The sequence below is a fragment of the Chlorocebus sabaeus genome, chromosome 5, assembly GCF_047675955.1.
Source record: "Chlorocebus sabaeus isolate Y175 chromosome 5, mChlSab1.0.hap1, whole genome shotgun sequence".
NCBI lineage: Eukaryota > Metazoa > Chordata > Mammalia > Primates > Cercopithecidae > Chlorocebus > Chlorocebus sabaeus.
This window is the reverse complement of record NC_132908.1, coordinates 27,095,810-27,116,002: the sequence shown is the minus strand read 5'-3', so window position 1 is coordinate 27,116,002 and position 20,193 is coordinate 27,095,810. Positions and strand designations below refer to the sequence as shown.

The 20,193-nt window shown below is 52.7% G+C and overlaps 2 protein-coding genes across 2 annotated transcripts in view; both read left to right on the top strand.

Annotated features, from left to right (window-relative positions):
* Nucleotides 1–124: 124 nt before the first annotated feature.
* PAGR1 (PAXIP1 associated glutamate rich protein 1) lies at nt 125–4,784 on the top strand. Its single transcript, XM_007989825.3, has 3 exons — nt 125–986; nt 1,189–1,271; nt 4,284–4,784. Exons 1-3 carry the CDS (start codon nt 505–507, stop codon nt 4,481–4,483), a joined length of 765 nt encoding a protein of 254 aa, XP_007988016.1. The 5' UTR covers nt 125–504; the 3' UTR covers nt 4,484–4,784.
* Nucleotides 4,785–5,067: 283 nt separating this feature from the next.
* MVP (major vault protein) overlaps nt 5,068–20,193 on the top strand; it is a 28,182-nt gene continuing 13,056 nt past the window's right edge. The window contains exons 1-5 of the mRNA XM_007989792.3: nt 5,068–5,175; nt 15,491–15,650; nt 15,858–16,053; nt 18,951–19,074; nt 19,153–19,284. Coding sequence (XP_007987983.1) covers nt 15,526–15,650; nt 15,858–16,053; nt 18,951–19,074; nt 19,153–19,284 — 577 coding nt within the window. The 5' untranslated portion in view covers nt 5,068–5,175; nt 15,491–15,525. The remainder of the gene's footprint in view (nt 5,176–15,490; nt 15,651–15,857; nt 16,054–18,950; nt 19,075–19,152; nt 19,285–20,193) is intronic.

The window sequence follows — 20,193 nt, the reverse complement described above, 5'->3', positions numbered from 1 at the left end:
TGCGCGCCTACTCGCGCATGTGCAAGCCTTCCCTCGCTTTCCTCTTCCAAGTAGCCTAGACTAGAGCGGAGCCTCCCGCGCCATTTCTGTGCGCCTGCGTAGTGTGACCTTGCGCAGCCTCGGAGGCGGGTCTTAGCTCCAGGTGCGTACGGCGGCTGACTTGACGTGGCCCACAACTGCGAGGTCTGGGGAGAGGGCGCCGCGTCCAGGTGTGGAGAGGGGCGGCGTGGAAGCGAAGAGTAGCCCGTCCCTCTCTTTCCCCTTTCCGAAAGTGGTTTCTGCGGGGCCCGGGAGCGTCGGAGTACCGGACCTCGATCCACGGGGTGGGGTCCTTGGTGGGGACCGAGCGCCCCCTCCCGGGGACTGGCGGTCTGGCCGCGGCGTCCCCTGCGGGAGCCTGATTGGCTGGAGACGGTCCCGAACCCCCCGGGGAGCCCGATCCCTGGGGGACCCTGGCTTCGGACTCCAGCAGCTGTCATCGCAGGGTCCCTGCCCTAGTGGCCTATGTCCCTTGCTCGGGGCCATGGAGACACTGCGGCCACCACGGCGGCGCCTCTGTCTGAAGAAGGGGAAGTGACCTCCGGCCTCCAGGCTCTGGCCGTGGAGGATACCGGAGGCCCCTCTGCCTCGGCCGGTAAGGCCGAGGACGAGGAGGAAGGAGGCCGAGAGGAGACTGAGCGTGAGGGGTCCGGGGAAGAGGAGGCGCAGGGAGAAGTCCCTAGCGCCGGTAGGGAAGAGCCTGCGGAGGAGGACTCCGATGACTGGTGCGTGCCCTGCAGCGACGAGGAGGTGGAGCTGCCCGCAGATGGGCAGCCCTGGATGCCCCCGCCCTCCGAAATCCAGCGGCTCTATGAACTGCTGGCTGCCCACGGTACCCTGGAGCTGCAGGCCGAGATCCTGCCCCGCCGGCCTCCCACGCCGGAGGCCCAGAGCGAAGAGGAGAGATCCGATGAGGAGCCGGAGGCCAAAGAAGAGGAAGAGGAAAAGTAAAGACACACTCTTACACCTTGTCCCGGGGCTGCTTCCCTGATGGCGGGAGGAAATAAGGAGGGAAAATGTGGGACCCTGGAACCTTTGAAAGTGGAGGGAGGGAAGCCAGCGGGGGAGGAGGAACTGGGCAGGGGAGAAGCACAGGTGTGGGTGGGAGGGAGAACCGCCCTCACCCTTCACTCTGTTCACCTGTCCCAGACCACACATGCCCACGGAATTTGATTTTGATGATGAACCAGTGACACCAAAGGACTCCCTGATTGACCGGAGACGCACCCCAGGTACAAACGAGAGGGGACAGTTGGGGGAGGTGAAGGGCCTGGGCTCAGTTACCCAAGATCGGCTCCCCTAGAGGCCTTTGCTTGCTGCCTCAGCTGCCACACAACTTACAGCTTCAGGAGAGAGTATTCACCCAGTAGCACTGTCTTTATGACTTAGATTACTACCTCGTCTTCCTTTTTTTTTTTTTTTTTGGAGACAGAGTCTAGCCTTTGTCTCCCAGGCTGGAGTGCAATGGCATGATCTCGACTCACTGCAACCTCCGCCTCCCGGGTTCAAGCAGTTCTCCTGCCTCAGCCTCCCAAGTAGCTGGGATTACAGACGCATGCAACCAGGACAGGTCAATTTTTGTATTTTTAGTAGAGACGGGCTTTCACCATGTTGGCCAGGCTGGTCTCGAACTCCTGATCTTGTGATCCCCCCACCTCGGCCTCCCAAGGTGCTAGGATTATAGGCATGAGCCAATGTGCCCGGCCTCTCGTATTCCTTTAAGAGACAATTATAATACAAAAAGTTAGCCGGGCATGGTGGCAGGCACCTATAATCCCAGCTACTCAGGAGGCTGAGGCAAGAGAATCACTTGAGCCTGGGAGGTGGAGGTTGCAGTGACCTGAGATCACACCACTGCACTCCAGCCTGAGCAACAGAGTGAGACTTTGTCTCAAAAAACACAATCACGGCCAGGTGCGGTGGCTCACACCTGTAATCTCTACACTTTGGGAGGCCGAGGCGGGCGGATCATGGTCAGGAGATCCAGACCATCCTGGCTAACATGGTGAAACCCTATCTCTACTAAAAATACAAAAAATTGGGCCGGGCACAGTGGCTCACGCCTGTAATCCCAGCACTTTGGGAGGCTGAGGTGGGCGGATCACGAGGTCAGGAGATCGAGACCATCCTGGCGAACATGGTGAAACCCTGTCTCTACTGAAAATACAAAAAAAAAAATTAGCCGGGCATGGTGGTGGACACCTGTAGTCCCAGCTTCCAGGGAGGCTGAGGCAGGAGAATGGCGTTAACCCGGGAGGCAGTAGAGCTTGCAGTGAGTGGAGATCGTGCCACTGCACTCCAGCCTGGGCGACAGAGCAAGACTCTGTCTCAAAAAAAAAAAAAAAAAAAAGCACAATTACAGATAATTCCTTTTTTTAAAAAACAACTAGTCATTGATTGTGGAAAATTACAGATAATTTTATCATGTTTCCCATTCCCAGAAGTCCAAGTCCTGGCCTTTCAACATTATCTAGATCCGCATCCCTGTACCACCATGTACATCCTCTAATTACACCAGTGACCCCATTTCCCACCCCACATGCCTTCCTAGAATTTACCCTCAGTCGTGCCTTTTTTTCTTTTCTTTTTTCGTTTTTTTTTTGGGGTGGGGGGAGAGACGGAGTCTTGCTGTGTTGCCCAGACTGGTTGGTCACCAACTCTTGAGCTCAAGTGATCCACCCTCCTCGGTCTCCCAAAGTGCTGAGATTACAGGCATGAGCCACTGCACCCAGCCTAGAGCCATTCTTTATTTCTCTCTCTTTTACCTGAACATTCACACCAGCAAGTCTTGGTAGCTATAAGATGTACATTTCCAAGTACCTCTGCTACTCTCCACTTTCAACACCACATCCCCATCCAAGCCACTGTCTTTCTTGCCTAGATAGTTACAGTAGCTCTTAACTGGGCTCTCCGCTTCCAGTTTCTGCAATTCAGATGATCCTTTAAAAATATAAATCGTGTCATTTTTTTTTTTTCTTTGTGATGAAGTCTTTCTCTGTTGCTCTAGCTGGAGTGCCGTGGCATGATCTTGGCTCACTGCAATCTCCACCTCCTGGATTCAAGCGTTTCTCCTGCCTCAGCCTCCTGAGTGACTGGGATTATAAGCACACATCACCACGCCTAGCTAATCTTTGTATTTTCTAGTAGAGAGGGGGTTTCGCCATGTTGGCCAGGCTGGTCTTGAACTCCTGACCTCAAGTAATCTGCCCACCTTGGCTTCCCAAAGTGCTGGAATTACAGGCATGAGCCGCTGTGCCCAGCCATAAATGTCACTTTTCTTGTTTTTTTTTTTTTTTTTTTTTTTTGAGACTGAGTCTTGCTCTATCACCCAGGCTGGAATGCAGTGGTGTGATCTCGGCTCACTGCAAGCTCCGCCTTCTGGGTTCACACCATTCTCCTGCCTCAGCCTCCCAAGTAGCTGGGACTACAGGTGCCCGCCACCAGGCCTGGCTAATTTTTTGTATTTTTAGTAGAGAGAGGGTTTCACCATGTTAGCCAGGATGGTCTCGATCTCCTGACCTCGTGATCTGCCCGCCTCAGCCTCCCAAAGTGCTGGGATTACCGGCGTGAGCCACCGTGCCCAGCCTCATGTCACTTTTCTACTTAAAATTTTCCAAGGGATTCCATCTTGCCAGGGAAGAGCATGTCAAAGGAGAATCCAAGCGCTTCTCCCGCCACCTCCAGTTCTCTGCACTCTTTTTTTTTGTTGGAGATGGAGTCTAGCTCTGTCACCAAGGCTGGAATGCAGTAGCGCGATCTCGTCTCATTGCAACCTCCACCTCCCGGGTTCAAACAATTCTCCTGCCTCAGCCTCCCGAGTAGCTGGGATTACGGGTGCCCACCACCACGCCCACGTAATTTTTTGTGTTGGCCAGGCTGGTCTCGAACTCCTGATCTCGTGATTCGTCCACCTTGGCCTCCCAAAGTGCTGGCATTAACAAGCGTGAGCCACCATGCCCGGCCTGCACTCTTTGAACAGAACTCTGTTCTTGTCCTGGGGCCTTTACCCTTGCCATTCGCCTGCCTGGTGTCTCCCTGGTCTTCACATTACCTGTGCCTTCCTGTCATTCAAGATCTTTGCTGCTCACTCTCTCTGAGGTCCAACCCTGAACCTCAGGTCCTCCAAGACAGAGGCCTGGGGACCTGCATGTTTAACCAACTCCCCAAGTGATGAGTGAAGTCCAGGCAGGTCTGGTGCACACCACCTCCATCCCTTCCATGTATCTTACCTTCCCCTTCTCCAGGAAGCTCAGCCCGGAGCCAGAAACGGGAGGCCCGCCTGGACAAAGTGCTGTCGGACATGAAGAGACACAAGAAGCTGGAGGAGCAGATCCTTCGTACTGGGAGAGACCTCTTCAGCCTGGACTCGGAAGACCCCAGCCCTGCCAGCCCCCCACTCCGATCCTCCGGGAGTAGTCTCTTCCCTCGGCAGCGGAAGTACTGACTCCCACTGCTCCTGCCTCTAGGCTGCAGTGTCTGTACCTGCTGGAGCCTGGGCCCTCCTTCCCCAGCCCAGACACTGAGAAACTTGGGAAGAAGAGAGAAACCTCAAGCTCCCAAACAGCACATCACAGGAAAGAGGAAGAGAGAGAGTGAGTGTGTGTGTGTGTTTTCTATTGAACACCTGTAGAGAGAGTGTGTGAGCGTGTGTGTGTGTGTGTGTTTTCTATTGAACACCTATTTGGAGACCTGGACTGAATTTTCTGAGTCTGAAATAAAAGATGCAGAGCTATCATCTCTTAAAAGGAGGGGCTGTAGCTGGAGCTCAACATTTAGGCCCCACTTCAAGGGAGAGGCAGAATTGTATTCACCCAGATTGGAAAATGAATGCCAGATGGGCAGAGGCGCCCTCAGATAGCACCTGCCCCATCTCGGGCCCTCCAACTCCTCCCAGTCCCACTCCAGTGCAGGCAGCTGGCTCTGAGGCAGAAACTCATGAGCACGCAGGGAGCAGTGCGCCCTCAGCTGCAGCAGAGGCAGCCCGGAGGATAAAATGAGAACCAGCTGCACGGGCTCTTTAACTCCCAAGCCCCACCCCTGGGCCTGGCCTGCCTTGCCCTGCTGGGAAGTGATCCCCTAGGCTGGGTGAGAGTTCCCCATCCGAGGCGTTGGTTGCAGCTAGCTGCACTTCTAGATGTGAGTACATTGTACTAGCCCCCCGAACCCCAAATCAGGGGCAGATCTTTGTATCCCTCGAGGCTGTCTTTATTCCTGTCTTGCTTTCAAGGGCCTTGCTTCTGCTGGGGCAGGGAAAACATGTCTGAATCAGAGCAGGGAAGGAGGATGGGCGGTGGCTTTGCTTTGGGAGGTTTCACTTTCCAATAGTTGGGGTTTTCTGGGTTTTGAAGTAAAGGCAGATTAACTCACCAACACCATCCCCCAGCCCCCTGCAACTCTCGGGCCTCTCTCTGACTTCAGGGTCCCACATGGGAAATCAGGTGGGGGACCTTACAGGGTCATTCAGACCCCATCTTAGTGCTAGATCGGTGCTTGCTCTACTTGCCTGCACTGTCCTGGGACCTGGGCTCTGACCTGTCACCTTGAGCTCCAAGAATGTGACCTGTCCCCATTCAGGGCCCTTAACTATGACAGATAAGGGTTTGTTTCTGCTCCACGCAGGGCTGGGCCAGCTGTTGGCCTCCGTCAATCATTCAGGAAGTCATTAGAGTGATTTCCAGAAGGTGTAGAATTTAGTGGCCAAGGTTCTTTTCTTTTTGGGAGGAGAAAGTGAAAACTAGGATGCTCAGCTGGACCCACCAGCCTGAGATTCTGGGGAGCTTAGAGCTGTCCCTTGGGGGTGGGGTTGATAGCGAGGCTGATGGCCCCTGTGTTCTCAGCTCTCTGCCTGGGTGGCCCCTGGGTGATGGGGGAAAGGCCGGCTGTCACGTGGGGTATCAGGTGGCTCTCTCAGAAACTCCCTTGGCACACAGCACTGGGTTGGCCCTGGGGTGTGGCTGTTTGGGCAGGACAGCCCTCTGTAGCCTTGAGCAGGTAGGGGGGCCACCTTGAGTGGGTGGCCCAGAGACAGCCTCGGCTCCAAGGTAACGGGGTGCTCAGGTTATCTTGGGTGGTGCCTTCCCAGGTTGTGGGGGAGCAGAGGCTGGGCGCTGGCCCAGCTTGTAGGAAACACTCACCTTTGAACTGCCATTGGCGCCATCTGGGCAGTACCCCGCCCCACCCAGGTCCTCTAGTCCTTATTCTCGGCTTAGAATCTTCCTGTTTCTGCCTGAGAAGCTACTGCCTCCTAGTTTGTGGTCTCTACAGTCATACCCAGGTTAGACTTCCGGCTCCATCCTTTGATAACTGTGTGCTCTTGGGCAAGTTTTTTTAACTTCCAGGTTCTTGTAAGGATAACATGAGTCAGAGGACACTTAACACTGCCTGGCACAGATTAAGCTCATTGGAAACGGGAGTTGTTACTGGGGGGCGTTTGTCTGGAACACAGGGAAAGAGGCTGTCTCCCGGAAACCTAGACCCAGTGGGTCAGAAGTGAGGCCTGCAAAAAGCAGTGGGAGCGGGATTAAGAATTCCAGCCCAGGGCTGGGTGCGGTGGCTCAGGCACCCAGCATTTTGGGAGGCCGGGGTGGGAGGATGGCTTGAGGCCAAGAGTTCCATACCAGCCTGAGCAACATGAGACCCTTGTCTCTGTTTTGTGTGTGTGGTTTTTTTTGTTTTGTTTTGTTTTTAAAGAATTATAGCTCAGTTCTATGATTAGGCAAGTTTAGAAAATATTAATGAAGATCGGGGTTCTGAAGCCTGGTTCCTGGGTCGCTTCTGATCTAGGAGGTTCTTGCCTCTGGTGACTGGTCTTAATTGGCAGGGGTAGGAGGAGGGAGGACAAGTGGAGGTCTGGGCTGGCTGAGCTGTTCTGTCTCCCCCTCACCTCCCAAAGGCCACCAGGCTGCTCCCCTTCCCACAAAGTGGCCCAGTTAGACTGGAGCTCACAATTTCCTTGGGAAGAATTGTTCCTAAAACTGCTGCTATAAAAAAAAAAAAAATACTTATGTGAGACAGATTCTCAATTTCCATTAATGGTCTCCTAAGCCGGGCGCGGTGGCTCAAGCCTGTAATCCCAGCACTTTGGGAGGCCAAGACGGGCGGATCACGAGGTCAGGAGATCGAGACCATTCTGGCTAACACGGTGAAACCCCGTCTCTACTAAAATATACAAAAAACTAGCCGGGCGAGGTGGCAGGCGCCTGTAGTCCCAGCTACTCGGGAGGCTGAGGCAGGAGAATGGCGGGAACCCGGGAGGCGGAGCTTGCAGTGAGCTGAGATCCGGCCACTGCACTCCAGCCTGGGCGACAGAGTGAGACTCCATCTCAAAAAAAAAAAAAAGGTCTCCTAAAGGGGGTAAACCAGGAAGCCGCTGGGTGAAAACAGGCTGCTGGCAGTTCCTGAGTCATGTGACCCATTCTCTAAAGACTACAATATTTAAATCAGTGAGAAACTCCGTGAAGTTGCATCCTTGTTTATACCAAACTTCATGTGCCTTTTCTTGAACCTGAAGCTGTGGGGAGGTCTGGGGGCGGGACCAGATCACTGACCTCACCTCCAACCTCAGGACGGCCTGGAGCAAGAGCCCTGGGGTTGGAGACAAAGGAGGCTGCTTGGACCTGGGCAAGGGAAGGGGCTGGAGGAGAATGAGTGCAATTCCCTGTCCTTGATGAGCAGCCTGCAATCGGAGCTGTGTTTTTGTTTTTGAGAGAGAGTCTCTGCTCTGTCCCCCAGGTGGGAGTACGATGGCGCAATCTCAGCTCACTGCAATCTCTGCCTCCTGGGTTCAAGCAATTCTCCTGCCTCAGCCTCCTGAGTAGCTGAGACTACAGGTGCCTGTCACCATGTACGGCTAATTTTTGTATTTTTATTAGAGACGGGGTTTCACCATGTTGACCAGGCTGGTCTCAAACTCCTGAGCTCAGGTGATCCTCCTGCTTTGGCCTCCCAAAGTGCTGGGATTACAGCCACAGCGCCTGGCCTGGAACTGATCTTTATCCTCCTCCCAGTTCCTACTGTGCACCAGAAACCTTCCAGTCTCTAATACCTTTGACGAAGCAGTCACTTTTTTTTTTTTTTTTTTTTTTTTTGAGATGGCCTCACTCTTGCTCAGGCTAGAGTGCATTCCTGTGCTCCATTTATGGCTCACTGCAGCCTTGATCTCCCAGGCACAGGCAATCCTCCCACCTCAGCCTCCGAAGTAGCAGGGACCACAGGTGTGCACCACCACACCTAGCTAATATTTTTTATGATTTTTGTAGAGACAGGGTCTCTCTATGTTGCCCAGGTTGGTCTTGAACTCCTGGCCTCAAGTGATCCATCTTGGCCTCCCAAAGTGCTGGGATTACAGGCGGGAGCCACCAAGCCTGGTCAACAGTCACTTTTATTCTCACTTCACTGGAGAGGAAGGCTCAGAGGCTAGTAAGTGGCCCAGGATCATGCTGGCAGTGATAAAACCTGCTGGAGTGACATTTTCCCACTGGCTCTCAATCCCGGATATATATTAAGAGTCAGAGGGAGAACTTTTTAAAATAGCAATGCATGAACCTCACCCGGACCAATTAAACAGAATCACCGGAGACGGGTAGCTTTAAAAAAGATCTCCAGAAGGCCGGGCGCTTGTTAGCCCTTTGGGAGGCCAAAGTGGGTGGATCACTTGAGGTCAGGAGTTTGAGACCAGCCTGTCCAAAATGGCGAAACCCTGTCTACTAAAAAAGTACAAAGTTACTCGGGTGTGGTAGGGTGTGGTGACATACGCCTGTAATCCCAGCTACTTGGGAGGCAAAGGCAGGAGAATTGCTTAACTCGGGAGGCAGAGGTTGCAGTGAGCCAAGATGGCACAATTGCACTCCAGTCTGGGCAACAAGAGCAAAACTCTATCTCCAAAAAAAAAAAAAAAAGATTTCCAGATGACCAGTGTGTAGCCTGGGCCAAGAGTCTCTGCTTTAGACCAGAGTTGCTCAGACTTTAATGTATGTGCAAGTCATTGAGGGTCGAGTTAAAATGCCGACGGATTCAGTGGCTCTGGGGTGGGGCCGGAGGCTGCATTGCTAACAAGCCTCCAGGTGATGCCACTCTGCTCACTACAGGCTTGGTAGGCAGTGTGGTCACTTGGTCAATTGCTATTTAAGACTCACTAGCGGCCGCAAGTGGTGGTTCACACCTGTAATCCTAGGACTTTGGGAGGCCGAGGCAGGCAGATTGCCTGAGCTCAGGAGTTTGAGACAACCCTGGGGTGAAACCCCATCTCTACTAAAATACAAAAAATTAGCCAGGCTTGGTGGCATGTGCCTGTAATTCCAGCTACTCGGGAGGCTGAGGCATGAGAATTGCTTGAACCTGGGAGGTAGGTGGACGTTGCAGTGAGCCAAGATTGTGTCACTTCACTCTAGCCTGGGCGACAGAGCGAGACTGTCTCCAAAAAAACTCAGTATATCAGCTACTCACAGTTGACCCTGAAGATCTCTGGGAAGTAGTGACTCATGACTCATTTATTAGGTTTTGCTGTAGCAGAAGTTTACTTTTGAGCCAAGAGTCTGTGACCCAGTCTCCCTCCCCGCCCCGCCTTTTTTTTTTTTCTTTCTTTCTTTAAAGAGATGGGGCCTTGCTATGTTGCCCAAACTGGTCTTGAACTCCTGGCCTCAAGCCATCCTCCCACCCTCGGCCTCCCAAAGTGTTGGGATGACAGGTGTGAGCCACCTCTCTCAGGCAAAAGCCCCTCTTTTAACTAGACAATGAACCTGGCTTCTGCTTTGGACAGGCTATTTAGTTCCTGTCCATTTACCCTCATGGTGGGAGAGACCCTGGAGGGATTTGGGGTGAAAGCTGGCTGTGGTTCTTGCAGCAGCCTCATGACCCCTGAGGGAGGTGTGATCAGGCAAGACTGGGCATCTACACTGAGAGCCGACTAGGGCAGGTCTCAGAAGCGGGGACTGAAGGAAGATGGGTGGATGAGTGGATCTGGGGAGCAGGGGCCAAGCCTGAGGGCTGGGCAGAGCTTTCCAAAGGTCAACACAATCCTTGCTATTGTCTTTTGAGGGCCCTGATCTATTTTAAGTAAAATGCTCTAACTGCGCATGTCATCTGGAAGGAAACCACAAAAACCTCAATCTGAGACTTGTCACCAACGTGCTGCCTGAGTCAAAGGGTTTCCCTGGCTCACCTCCATGGATGGCGAGGGTAGAAGGCAAGACCTGTCCTGGGTGAACCTGGCGGGTGGTCTAGGCGGAAGGCCCAGGTTTAGGGCATGGCAGGTGGGTGGTCAGGGAGGTTAGGTGGGGTCCTGGTGCTGATGCAGGGGCAGTTGCTGAGGGCTTGGCCTCAGAACAAGCCAGGAGTCCAGCCGTGAGGATGACTCTTGCTGAGTCACTGAGCCGGGCGAGGCGTTCAGCCCACCTGATTGGGTCCAGCTGGGGCGGCAGATGGTGGAGAGGCCTCAGCTGTGGGGGGCGTGGTGGGGATCATCCATCGATGAGCCAATGGAGGGCGTTCCCAGAGCCTGCTTCCAACCTTGCACAGCTTTCTAGAGTTCAAATCTTCCCGGGGGGCCTCAGAGCCCTGTCCATACCTCCGCTTACAGCCCCAGCCCTTCCTCTTCTCCCATCTGGTTTCCTGGCCAGGTTTCTGCCCTGCAGAGAACCCTCCAAGGGAGCAGTGGAAAAAGCTTCACCTGGCAGTGAAAGCCCTACTTGCTGTTCCATCCCTGCAGCTGGGGTGAAACAAGACTTGCCACTGACCAGTAAACAACTGAGGCTTGAACCAGCATGCCAGGTCAGGCAGGGAGCCCCCGGCACTGGTTATATTCCCCAGATCCCTCACTGGATAGGAAAGTTGGGCCTCAGGCACTCTTCCTCCTCTGCAGTCAGAGTGCAGATTAAGAGCCAGGCTGTGTTCTGAGTGCTTTATGTGCTAACTCGGTTGATGATGATATCCATTCTCATTTTGTAGATGAGGAAACAGGCACAGGGTGGTCAAGGGACTTGTTCAAATCACTGATCCCATAAGGTTGAGAACCAAGATCCAGGCATCCTGGCTGGGCATGGTGGCTCCACCTGTAATCCCAGTGCTTTGGGAAGCTAAGGCTGGATGATTGCTTAAGGCCGGGATTTTGAGACCAGCTTGGACAACAGAGACCTTATACCCACAAAAAGTTAAAAATTAGCTAGGCGTGGCGGTACGTACCTACAGTCCCAGCTACTCGAGAGGCTGAGATGGGAGGATCCCTTGAACTGAGGAGTTCAAGGCTGCACAGTGAGCTGTGATCACTGCACTCCAGCCTGGGCAACAAAATAAGACCTTACCTCAAAAAAAAAAAAAAAAAAAAAAAGGGGGCCGAGCGCAGTGGATCACGCCTGTAATCCCAGCACTTTGGGAGGCAGAGCCAGGTGGATCACAAGGTCAAGAGATTGAGACCATCCTGGTCAACATGGTGAAACCATGTCTCTACTAAAAAAAAAAAAAAAAGTTAGCTGGGCATGGTGGTGGGCACCTGTAGTCCCAACACTCGGGAGGCTGAGGCAGGAGAACGGTGTGAACCTGTGAGGCAGAGGTTGCAGTGAGTTGAGATTGTGCCACTGCACTCCAGTCTGGTGACAGAGTGAGACTCCGTCAAAAAATAAAAATAAAAAAAAAAATTCCAGATCTAGGAGTCCCAGCCCTCTGGACTTTCCAGAACAGGGCCCTGTATTGTGGAGCAACTGGGGGGTAGAATCAAAGGTGAGCAGGATGGGGCAATAGGAAGAAAAGACAAGGTCCCCATAAGAATGGAAAGAGGAACAGAGCCAGGAGATCGGAAAGCAAACCCCTGTATTCCCAAATCGCAGAAGAGGTTAGACAAGCCACCCTCCTCCGAGCCAAGGGAAAGTAACTTTGAGCCAAAATGAGCAACAGAAAAGTGTCAAGGTCAGATCCCATACAAAGTTGCAAGATGAAAGAATGAGCAGCAGAATAACCTCCCTGTGATGTGGGAAGTGTGCCAGGAAAACAAACCCAAACTGTAACCTCTTTCAGAATGAGGCAAGGCAGTGAGGAAACTATATAAAAACATGAAAACAGCCGATCAGAGTTGTAAGCCCGGGCAGTCTGGGTCGGAATGGGTGCCCCGAACCACGGGACCGTGAGGCCTCTCTAGAAAGACAGGACCAGGCATTCCACCAGGGTTCTAGTCCCGACAGTACCACTAACTTGCTTGTGGCCTTGAAGGATTCATTGTCCCTGTCTGGGTCTCAACTATTGGGAGCTCCACTGTCCCATATGGGATCAGCCAGCCATATTTGGCAATTTAAATTAAAATTAGCTGGGTATGGTAGCTCACACCTCTAATCCCAGCACTTTACGAGGCTGAGGCGGGAGGATTGCTTGAGCCCAGGAGTTCGAGACCAGCCTAGGCAACATAGCAGCACCTTGTCTCTGCAAAAGAAATGAAAAAATTAGCTAGGCGTGGTGGCACATGCCTGTAATCCCAGCTACTCAGGAGGCTAAGGTGGGAGGATCGCTTGAGTCTGGAGGTTGAGGCTGCAGTGGGCCATGATTGTGCCACTGCACTCCTGCCTGGGCAACAGAACAAGACCTTGTCTCAAAAAATGATTTTAAAATTTAGTTCCTCAGACGCAGTAGCCACATTTTATTTATTTTATTTTTTTCCGAGACAGAGTCTTGCTCTGTCACCCAGAACTGGAGTGCAATGGCGAGATCTTGGCTCACTGCAACCTCTCCCTCCCGGGTTCTCCTGCCTCAGCCTCCCAAGTAGCTGGATTACAGGCATGTGCCACCATGCCCAGCTAATTTTTGTATTTTTAGTAGAGACAGGGTTTCTCCATGTTGGCCAGGCTGGTCTCAAACTCCTGACCTCGTGATCTGCCCGCCTCAGCCTCCCAAAGTGCTGAGATTACAGGCATGAGCCAGCATGCCCGGCCACTAGCCACATTTTAAGTGTTCAGGAGCCACATGTGGATGTGGCTAGTCCAAAGACAGCACAGATTTAGAATATTCCTCATCAGTGGACACTGCTGAGTTAAAGGGGTTTTGTTGTTGTTGTTGTTGTTGTTGTTTTGAGATGGAGTCTCGCTCTGTTGCCCAGGCTGGAGTGCAATAGCACGATCTCTGCTCACTGCAACCTCTGCCTCCCAGGTTCAAGCAATCCTCCTGTCTCAGCCCCGCTAGTAGCTGGGAATACAGGCACCCACCCCCATGACCGGCTAATTTTTATATTTTTAGTACAGACAGGGTTTTGCCATATTGGCCAGGCTTCATCTCGAACTCCTGACCTCAGGTGATCAACCTGCCTTGGCCTCCCAAAGTGCTGGGATTACAGGCGTGAGCCACCATGCCCAGCCAAGTTAAAGGGTTTTTAAACAACAGCCGGGCAGTGCAATGGCATGGCTGTAAGGCAGCAGGGGGTGGTGGGGACTGTGGTAGGTGGGAAAGCTTGTATTCCATCTAAATGGGGCAGCTGCTGCTTGACTGTAGGCTGTATTGCTGGTCTTGTAATTCTTCAAGTGAAGCAGGAATTGGGATTTTGTGAAGACTCACAATTTCTAAACAAAAAAGTTGAAATTTTATAGATTGTGAGGCTTAAGTGTAACTCCTCTTGGGCTGTATCCAGCCTTGATTCTGTAATTTGTGGCTCCTGCCTGTTTGTCCTTGGCCAGGCCACTCCCTTCTTCCCTTCACTTGTATTTTTCACCTGGGGTTGGAGGCCGGGTAGATGGTAGAATTGATGAGGAGCTACTATTTTTTTTTAAGACAGAGTCTTGCTCTGCCTCCCATAATGCTGGGATTACAGGCATGAGCCACTGCACCTGTCCTAGCCAGACATTTTTGAGGCCACCACCAGACAAAAGAGTCTCCTCATCGGCCAGGTGTGATGGCCCACGCCTGTAATCCCAGCACTTTGGGAGGCAGAGGCAAGAGGATTGCTTGAGGCCAGGAGTTCGAGACCAACCTGGGCAACATAATGAGAACTCATCTCTACAAAAAAAAAAAAAAAAAAAGGGCTGGGCGCGGTGGCTCACGTCTGTAATCCCAGCGCTTTGGGAGGCTGAGGCAGGTGGATCACGAGGTCAGGAAATCAAGACCATCCTGGCCAACACGGTGAAACCCCGTCTCTACTAAAAATACAAAAAATTAGCCGGGCGTGGTGGCGGATGCCTGTAGTCCCAGCTACTCGGGAGGCTGAGGCAGGAGAATGGCGTAAACCCGGGAGGCGGAGCTTGCAGTGAGCCAAGATTGCACCACTGCACTCCAGCCTAGGTGACAGAGCGAGACTCTGTCTCAAAAAAAAAAAAAAAAAAAGCCAGACATGGTGGCATGCACCAGTAGTCTCAGCTACCCAGGAGGCTGAAGCATGGCTTTTGTGAGCTATGATCACACACTGCACTCCAGCCTGGGTGACTCCGTCTCAAAAAAAAAAAAAAAAAAAAAAAAAAAGTCTGACCTGAGTCTCTTAAGGATGAGGCCCTAGAGCACCTAGTAAACTTGGTCCCATTTGTGTGACTCAAAGGGACTTGTCCAAAGTCCAAGGGGTGCTGGGGGCAAGGGTGGGGCTTAGGTAGGGCATATAACATTCCTGAACAGGCCAAGCACTGGGTGAAACCACTCAGGATTCAGAAGCAGGTGGGATGGGGTGGGTGGAACATGATAATCAATCATCCCCTTCTCCTTCCTTTCCACCCCACCCTTGCTCACAACTGTAGGAGCTAAGGGCGGGAGAGAACTGAGGAGGAGGAGGCGGCGGCGGCCAGAGTGATTTGCAGTGTTCCTAATGCAGCTGGTTCTACGGAAGCCTCAGTTCCATCTGGGATCCCTTTCATGAGCAGTGGACTAGGTCTTCACATTCAGCCCAGGATTACTACAGCATAAGAACGGGGGAGGAGCATAGACACAGCTCATGCAAACATTCCTTTTGTTTGTTTATGGCTGAATCCTAGCCTCTGGACTACCTGAGGCATACAGATATTCTTTGGCAGTGGGCTGACATTTGAATACAGCTGTGGCCTCAGGATTCTCTGAAATAAAGGGCTGCCTCCCTCTGGAGGAGCCAGCTGCCCATTGCGTGCTGGACAAGGCCATGTCACTGCCTCCATGGCTCCCCAGTCTCCCAGCTTGCTGTATCTCTCCACCTTAGAGATTGGGAGTGCCTTGATCTGAAGCTCTTTGCAGTGCTGGTGGCAGTGTAGGGGAAAGTAGTTGATGGGAGCAAGGGAAAGGAATTGGCAAGGAACCTTGGACCTCTGGCTCACTGCATCAAGCCGTTCTTTACGATCAGGATGGGCTGTGTCGTCTTGGGTGGGGTGAAGACAGGGAGTGGTGGACATGTGGATGTGGACAGGGAAGGGTGCAGTGACCTGGCTGGAGGAGGTAGGGCCGTATCCCACCCAGAGCCTGTCTCCAGACTCATGACTGCCCCATCCCAGGCTCCCTGGGTTCATCCTGTGTCCTCTCTCCCACCTACCAGTCATCTTCTGGTGAGTCCTGGGCTTAGGAGTCACCATGGCAACTGAAGAGTTCATCATCCGCATCCCCCCATACCACTATATCCATGTGCTGGACCAGAACAGCAACGTGTCCCGTGTGGAGGTCGGGCCAAAGACCTACATCCGGCAAGACAATGAGAGGTGGGTGTGGGGGCTGGGCTGTGGGGAAGCCTTAGGGATGTGGGGACCCATTGGTCTGGCTGGCATGATGGTCCTTTTCCTCCTCCCTGTTCCCAAGCAGGAATGGCCCTCGCTTAGGTGATAGAGAGGTTTCTCTCTTATTTGGTGTCCCCTTTGGTAGTGGAGACCTGGTCCCAGGTCCTCACACCTCTTCTCATCTTCCTGCAGGGTACTGTTTGCCCCTATGCGCATGGTGACCGTCCCCCCACGTCACTACTGCACAGTGGCCAACCCTGTGTCTCGGGATGCCCAGGGCTTGGTGCTGTTTGATGTCACAGGGCAAGTTCGGCTTCGCCATGCTGACCTCGAGATCCGGCTGGCCCAGGACCCCTTCCCCCTGTACCCAGGGGAGGTGCTGGAAAAGGTACCTGGCTTCCTCTCTCCCTATGCCCTATCCTGCCTGTCCTCCACCTGCCTTGGGCTCTGTACTGCTGCCACCGCCTCCTTCTTTTTTTTTTTGAGGCAGAATTTCGCTGTTGTCGCCCAGGCTGGAGTGCAGTGGCATAATCTTGGCTCACTGGAAGCTCCACCTCTTGGGTTCAAGTAATTTTACTGCCTCAGCCTCCCAAGTAGCTGGGATTACAGGTATCCACCACCACGCCTGGCTAATTTTTGTATTTTTAGTAGAGACGGGATTTCACCATGTTGGCCAGTCTGATCTCGAACTCCTGACCCCAGGTGATCTGCCCGCCTCAGCCTCCCAAAGTGCCGGGATTACAGGCATGAGCCACTGTGCTCAGCCTGTACTGTTTTCTAAAGGTAAAACAAACCAGGGCAGTGGGAGGGGTGGGGAGAGAGATTTGCTGGCTCTCCCCAAGGGTGGAATTGACTCACTGTACTTCCACTCACCTCCAGCCACCCCCGTCCTCCACACATGCCCCAAACACACCTGCCTCTTTTCTGAGAACTATTGGTCCATCTCACCTGCTAATCTCCCAGGCTCCAGAGCCTACCAGAAGTGCCCAGTCAGTCTGGCATTAAATGGCATGTGCCAAGATTAAGCAGTTCATTCACCCAGTGCCAGACACTGGTGGGCAGTGCCAAAGCAGCAGTGACAAGCCCAGGCCCCGGGCTGTGCCTATTCTAGGAGAAGCCATCGCAGGCCTGAACCTACAGCCAGGCTCTTGTCCCTCTTGGTCTCAGGCCTGGGCCTGAGCAGGTGGACGTCCCACCTTCATTCCCTTACGTATTCTTCTACCTTTACCTTCTGGCCATTTAATGGTTTTTTTTTTTTTACTGACTTTACTGATCAGTGCTGCTTGATCCTGAAAGCATAATAGCAGGACATGGGGAACTTTTAGAGACATTCATGTCCACTTAGGTGCAGGCAGTTTGGGGGAAGTGTGTGGGTAGAGAGAAAATGAAGAATGATTAAGACAATAACCCTTAAGGAATCCAAGTGAAGAGTATATAGGGGTTTTTGTACCTTTTTTTTTTTTTTTTTGAGATGGAGTCTCACTTTGTTGCCCAGGTTGGAGTGCAGTGGTATAATCTCGGCTCACTAGAAGGTCCACCTCCTGGGTTCACGCAATTCTCCTGCCTCAGCCTCCCGAGTAGCTGGGACTACAGGCATGCACCACCACACCCGGCTAATTTTTTATATTTTTAGTAGAGACGGAGTTTCACTGTGTTAGCCAGGATGGTCTCGATCTCCTGACCTCGTGATCCACCTGCATTGGCCTCCCAAAGTGCTGGGATTAGAGGTGTGAGCCATTGTGCCCGGCCTTTTTTTTTTTTTTTTTTTTCTTTTATTGAGACTGGATCTCCCCCTGTTGCCTAGACAGGAGTGCAGTGGGGTGATCATAGCTCACTGCAACCTCAACCTCCTGGGCTTAAACAATCCTTCCACCTCATTCTCCCAAAATGCTGGGATTGCAGGTGTGAACCACCACGCTCTGCCTAAGCTTTCATTTTAAAGAATACATTCGACTGGGCACAGTGGCTCATGCCTGTAATCCCAGCACTTTGGGAGGCCAAGGTAGTCAGATCACTTGAGGTCGGGAGTTTGAGACCAGGCTGGCCAACATGGTGAAAACCCATCCCTACTAAACATACAATTAGCCAGGTGTGGTGGTGCGTGCCTGTAATCCCAGCTATTTGGGAGGCTGAGGGATGAGAATCACTTGAACCCAGCAGGTGGAGGTTGCAGTGAGCCAAGATTGCACCTCTGCACTCCAGCCCGGGCGACAGAGCAAGACTCTGTCTCAAAAAAAAAAAAAAAAAAAAAAAAAATTAGCTGGGGGTGACACTGTAATCCCAGCCACTCAGGAGGCTAAGATGGGAGGATCACATGAGCCTGGGAGGTTGAGGCTGTTGTGAGCCATGGTTGTACCACTGCAGTCCAGCCTGGACGACACAGGGAGACCCCGTCTCCCCAAAAAAAAAAAAAAAAAAGCCAGCCTTTCCTTTGAGCCCTCGTTTCAGTTCAAAGGGTCTTCTCTAACTTCTCCTTCATCTGAACTCCTGAAGACCCTCTTGCCCTGACAGTATTTGTAGTCTACTGGGACAGAATGGTTAGCATCTGTGTGTTATCGCCTTGCTGGAACTTAAATTTCATGATACGTTCTCTCCACCACAACCAGGGTGCCCTGCAGGAAGGAGATGAGCAGGGAAAGTCTCTCTGAGCAGCGAGCCTCCAGCCCTGCTCGCCATCCAGTGTGTGGCCAGCGGGTGGAGTGGAGTCGCTCTGCCCGCTCCTTCAGCCCAGGACCAGCCTCGTCAGAGTCGGGCGTGGTGGGCAGGCTTCACTCAAAACCAGAGTTCAAGACTTGGTTTCTCACTAGCTGTGTGACCTTGGTCATGTCTCCTGATCTTTTATTTATTTATTTATTTATTTATTTATTTATTTATTTATTTATTTGACAGGGTCTTGCTCTGCCGCCCGGGCTGGAGTGCAGTGGTGCAATCATAGCTCACTGAAGCCTTAACCTCCTGGGCTCAAGCAATCCTCCCACCTCAGCCTCCAGAGTAGCTGGGACTACAGGTGTACACTGCCACCATGCCTGGCTAAATTTTTTTTTTTTTTTTAGAGATGGGGTCTTGCTATGTTGCCCAGGCTGGTTCTTGAATGAAGTCAAGCGATCCTCTTACCTCAGCCTCCCAAAGTGCTGGGATGAGTGGTGTGAGCCACTGTGCCCGGCCTCCACCCCAGTCTTATTTCAGGACATACAGAGATGGATGCTGTGGACCCACCTCCAGAGCATCAGGTGTGGGGGGGTCACAGTACTGATTGTTCTGTGTGCCCACCTTCTTCCCCACTAGGACATCACACCCCTGCAAGTGGTTCTGCCCAACACTGCCCTCCATCTAAAGGCACTGCTTGATTTTGAGGATAAAGATGGAGACAAGGTGGTGGCAGGGGACGAGTGGCTTTTCGAGGGACCTGGTAAGTTCTGTCTCCATAGGGCTCCCTGCCTTCCTGCCACAGCCCTGATACCTTCTGACCATTACCTTCCCTCCCCAGGCACGTACATCCCCCGGAAGGAAGTGGAGGTTGTGGAGATCATTCAGGCCACCATCATCAGGCAGAACCAGGCTCTGCGACTGAGGGCCCGCAAGGAGTGTTGGGACCGGGACGGCAAGGAGAGGGTGACAGGTGGGTTCACCAAGGGGCAATGATGGTGGGGTGGGCAGGAGGGGTCCCCACTGCAGGGGAAGCAGGGGATGGTTGGGGAAAGCCTCCTGTAGTCTCAGAGAGGTGCTTTCCTGGTATCTTTTGAAAGCTGTTGAGGGCCACCCACTGTCCTTCCTTCGCCGCCACCACTTCATGCTGTTTCCACTTGGTTTGGAAAATGTGACCATGACCATGAGGATGTGGCTTTTCCTTCCCCCACCTTCACCATGAGCTATGGGCAGTGGCCATGTCTTATCTGATTCTGGATCAACAAAGCAAATGTTCAAATACAGTTGACAAATGTAGGCCAATAGGTATAGTGGCTCACACCTGTCATCCCAGCACTTTGCCAAGGTGGGTGGACGTCTGAGCCCAGGAGCTCAAGACCAGCCTGAGCAACACACTGAGACCCCCTTTCTACAAAGAGTTTAAAAATTAGCCGGGTGTTGTGACACGCACCTGTGGTCCCAGCTACTCAGAAGGCTAAAGAGGGAGGACTGCTTGAGCCCAGGAGTGGAGGCTGCAGTGAGCTGTGATTGCACCACTGCACTCCATCCTGGGCAACAGAGGTACTACCATTACCACTTTCTATATGTTAACACTGGGATACAGAATGCAGGTTGCTTGCCCTGGGGTGTGGCCAGGCAGGGCGAGGGTAGGACCTGCATCCAGGCACTCTGACTTCTCCAGTAAACCAAAGGACATCCACAACTCCAACAGAGGCAGTTCTGCTGCCCATCTTAGCGGAAGGACAAAAGTTGGTCTTTGGAGCTTAGAGAAGGCAGAGCAGGCTGTTGTTATAGCAGCAACTTGGGCATCTTAGGAAGGCTTTTAGGCCGGGCGTGGTGGCTCACGCCTGGAATCCCAGCACCTTGGGAGGCCAAGATGGGC

Coding starts and splice junctions, on each gene's coding strand:
- PAGR1 (XM_007989825.3), top strand. CDS start 505: ATGTCCCTTGCTCGGGGCCATGGAGACACTGCGGCCACCACGGCGGCG. Junction 987..1,188: donor AAAGAAGAGGAAGAGGAAAA/GTAAAGACACAC, acceptor CACCTGTCCCAG/ACCACACATGCCCACGGAAT. Junction 1,272..4,283: donor TGACCGGAGACGCACCCCAG/GTACAAACGAGA, acceptor CCCCTTCTCCAG/GAAGCTCAGCCCGGAGCCAG.